The sequence below is a fragment of the Branchiostoma belcheri genome, unplaced genomic scaffold, assembly GCF_001625305.1.
Source record: "Branchiostoma belcheri isolate BF01 breed outbred unplaced genomic scaffold, Haploidv18h27 scaffold2, whole genome shotgun sequence".
NCBI lineage: Eukaryota > Metazoa > Chordata > Leptocardii > Amphioxiformes > Branchiostomatidae > Branchiostoma > Branchiostoma belcheri.
The window spans coordinates 9,649,851-9,653,256 of NW_017803490.1; the positions used below are offsets into that span (position 1 = coordinate 9,649,851).

At 42.2% G+C, this 3,406-nt stretch overlaps 1 protein-coding gene across 12 annotated transcripts in view; it reads right to left on the reverse strand.

Annotated features, from left to right (window-relative positions):
• LOC109468848 (RNA-binding protein Musashi homolog 2-like) overlaps positions 1-3,406 on the reverse strand; it is a 137,015-nt gene that overhangs the window by 5,270 nt on the left and 128,339 nt on the right. For 2 of the 12 annotated variants that reach the window (XM_019767206.1, XM_019767196.1), the window contains one exon: positions 170-235. The exons of the other annotated variants lie outside the window; for them this stretch is intronic. In XM_019767206.1, coding sequence (XP_019622765.1) covers positions 194-235 — 42 coding nt within the window. In that variant the 3' untranslated portion in view covers positions 170-193. The remainder of the gene's footprint in view (positions 1-169; positions 236-3,406) is intronic. 12 annotated transcript variants of the gene reach the window in all.

The window sequence follows — 3,406 nt, forward strand, 5'->3', positions numbered from 1 at the left end:
TTTGCACAGTGGCTTTTTGTTTCAGGGGGTACCAATTGCTGGGGGGGGGATAAAAGGTCAGAGGGGGGGTCTGGTGGCTGCTGGACCGGCTAGGGGGGTCCCATGTCAGCTGTGTTCTCTGTAATTATCTAAGTTGATTTTGTAGGTTATTTATTATCATATAATATACCTCATAGTCGTTTGCCAAGTTGGCTCAATGGTAGCCGTTTTGAAACGCCGCAGCTATCAAGTGACCCTACGTTACAGAGGGTGGGGAAAAGTGCAGAGAGGATGTCAGCATCCAGAAATAACACACACAGCAAACAACGTACGCCAAGCACATATGCAGTGTTCTCGCCAGGCCTTTTTTTTTCAGCATACGGGCCCCCTAATTCAGCCTTCTCACAAAAATTTAGAGAAGGTGGCTGAAATAAGAAAGTAGCAGGCAAGCCATGAAGGGGTTTGTAATGGAGACTACAATTTTTTTCTTAAATTTACACGAAATTAGGCGGTGCAAAAATTTGAGTAAGCGGTGATTTTTGCCTGTTGCCAGCTTGTTTTGAGAAGGCTGCCTATGCTGTGAGTTGGACCCCTATGCTGTCTTTCAACCAGCATAGGGGTATTTTTGGGGGAAAAACCTTCATAAATCTTGCAAAAAATATGAAAATATAACTTTAGAATTAAGCCATAGCAAAGGATAAACCTTAACTTCACAAAATCTGTCCTTCATAAAGCGATAAATAGTGTCTCAGGGTGTTATGAGTTTCAAAATTTTTTGGCTCAATGCACGACAGTGCGCCGCGAAAGTTGCCCTTCTGTACCTGACCCCTCTGCTGCGAAAAAATCCTGGTGAGAACTCTGATACGGAAGCTACATGCTACTTACATCATCTCAAACACCGAAACATTCCCTCCCTCCGCTACGGCCACAACAAAACACCCCAAGACTTACCACAAACTGGCGTCAATGTTTACTTACTTTTATTCTCTACAGGAAAAATAAACAAATGATATTCGCCAATTAACCGGAGGTTTTGCATAATTTGACTACAGTACGGCTAGAACATGTTGCATGCAATGCTACCATGTCTATCATGCCCACCATTACAGACAAAACACACCCAAAAATTCTACTCAGTTCTTTCCAAAAAGGATACAAAATACAGTATATTATACATAAAACAAAACAAGGCAAACAAACATACATGAAACTGCTGGTAGCCAGGAATTTTGTGGGTCGGAAGCAGGAATGTTTTTTGGTTGTGAAGTGAAAAACTTTTGTATGCAAATAAATGTAATGCAGGAAAGTTTTTTAAGGCATGTCGATGAAGGTTAGACATCCAGGTAATAAGATTCGCCAAAAACAGTTACTCAAGCAACTGGATATAATATTATGATTTTGCAAACAGTCAGACATTTCAGGTAGCATCCACTACCTTTTGTCAGTGACACTGGAGAGTTGTCAGAAAAGCAGGTTTACTTTCTAAGGTAGTTTGTATCACATGTGATGCAGGAAAGCGTCACTTTTGTATGATATTTTTATCACATGTAGCGCAGGAAGGTTTTAACAGTTTTCTGAGATAGTTTGTATCACATGTGATGCAGGAATGTCTGACTGGTTAAATATCAGACGAACTTCAAAGTTCAGAGTTTTTTTGGAGGAGACAATCCAGGTTAACCAAACATGAACCTCTGCTGCCCACATGGAGGCACAAAACTCCTGGCACTGAGACTGGCACCCACACGGCAAGTCTGAAGGCAAAGTGCCATCAGTCCACACACATGTCTGACACACAGATACTCATACTACAGGCCACACCAACAGTATTGCTCGGTTCTCAGGTCTAAAAAAAAAGTTACTCAAGCAACTGGATATGATTTTGGAAACGGCCAGACGTTTCAGGTAGAATCCACTAGCTTTCATCAGTGACACTGGAGAGTACAAACTACAAAATGTTCTATTTTTCTGTATTCTTTTACCAGGGTTGGCACTCCCAGTGACTGAGCACTGCTTTTTAGAGTGGCCTTGAGTACAGAATTATATACAATGTGCACAAGAGGAGAAAAAATTAAATTGTACATCAAAATTGTCTGAGGGAAAGTTTCGTTCAAACCCCAGTTGTTCACATCTTAACCTTTTGCTAAATTCCAATCTAAAAACTGTTCTGCTGAGAACCAAGAGAATAAGTTGGAGTGGCCTCCATATCATTACATCACTGCAAACCGCACCGGTCCTCACATAATCAGAACAGACAACAGGAAAGTCGAGTGTTCAAGAAGTTAAGGAGACGAATAAGAATATCTAAGACAGGAGAGACGTGATTCTTGACTGTGGAACTTTGTCAGCATAAGAGAAGAAATTTTTAGGGGAGAGGTGCTCCCTAAACCGTTGATGTTGCAACAAAAAAAATCAGCCAATTTTCGTAAGATACTAAGAGAAAACCCTAAATTTTAACATTTTTGCAGGGGTGCTAGGATTTTGGGGAGACAGAGAGTGCGAACCCTTGCCTCATTGCTTGGGGAGAGCCCTAAGGCCACAGCAAGTAAATTTTATAGACTCCAAATCTAATGCGAGCGGGCGAAAAAAAACAAGGCAGGACGGCAACAGACGTCTTTGCCCATTTTCGGCATATTGACCACTGTCAGAAGGCAACAAATTTTTTTTTTCAAAATCAAGCTTAAATTAATGCGCGCGCTGATGTCATCCATAAAAATTACTTGCTGTGGCCTAAAGAGCGAAATCAGGCCTTGAGGAGGCTGGAATGACGGATGGAGAAACGCGGCCAGCTTTGGTACGTCCGACTTCCTGGGGTGAATTTGAAGCCGGGGTACGCGGAACGGTTTCCCGAGAATTCGCGCCGGTTCGGGGTGCCCGGTTGGAGCACGTGTCTGCGGTAATCGCGCCGTCCTCAGAGTCGTCAACAGCCTTCTCAAAACCACTCCCCTGACGGGCGAAAGGCTCTACAGGGGATTCAAAAAGGTCACAAAATCCCTCAAGTTTACCCTAATTTACAGAAACGCATTTCTGGGGCGTTTTCTGCCAGCTGGTTACGACATACTCGGGGTTTGTGCGAGGGATTTTCAGGGCTTTCTCCAAGCAAGAGTGCTCCCAAAAATCCTGGCACCTAAATGTTCTAATTTAAGGGTTTTTCCCTTATTATTTCCATGAAAATTTGCTGATTTTTCAACCGATAATTCCCCGAAGAATTTCTGAGGAAACCCCTGGGTTCTTGTTTGCTTGAGTTCCAACATTGACATTGAAAATATGGAAGAAAAGATGTGTCCTCATACAAGTTTTATTTTGTTGAACTGTATTGTACAAGTTGGATCACGAGAGATCGTCAAAATCTAATAAAAACAAAGAGAGAGAAAAAAACATACTCCCTACCTACCAAGTACCAACCATAATTTTTAAGGACTGGAACAGG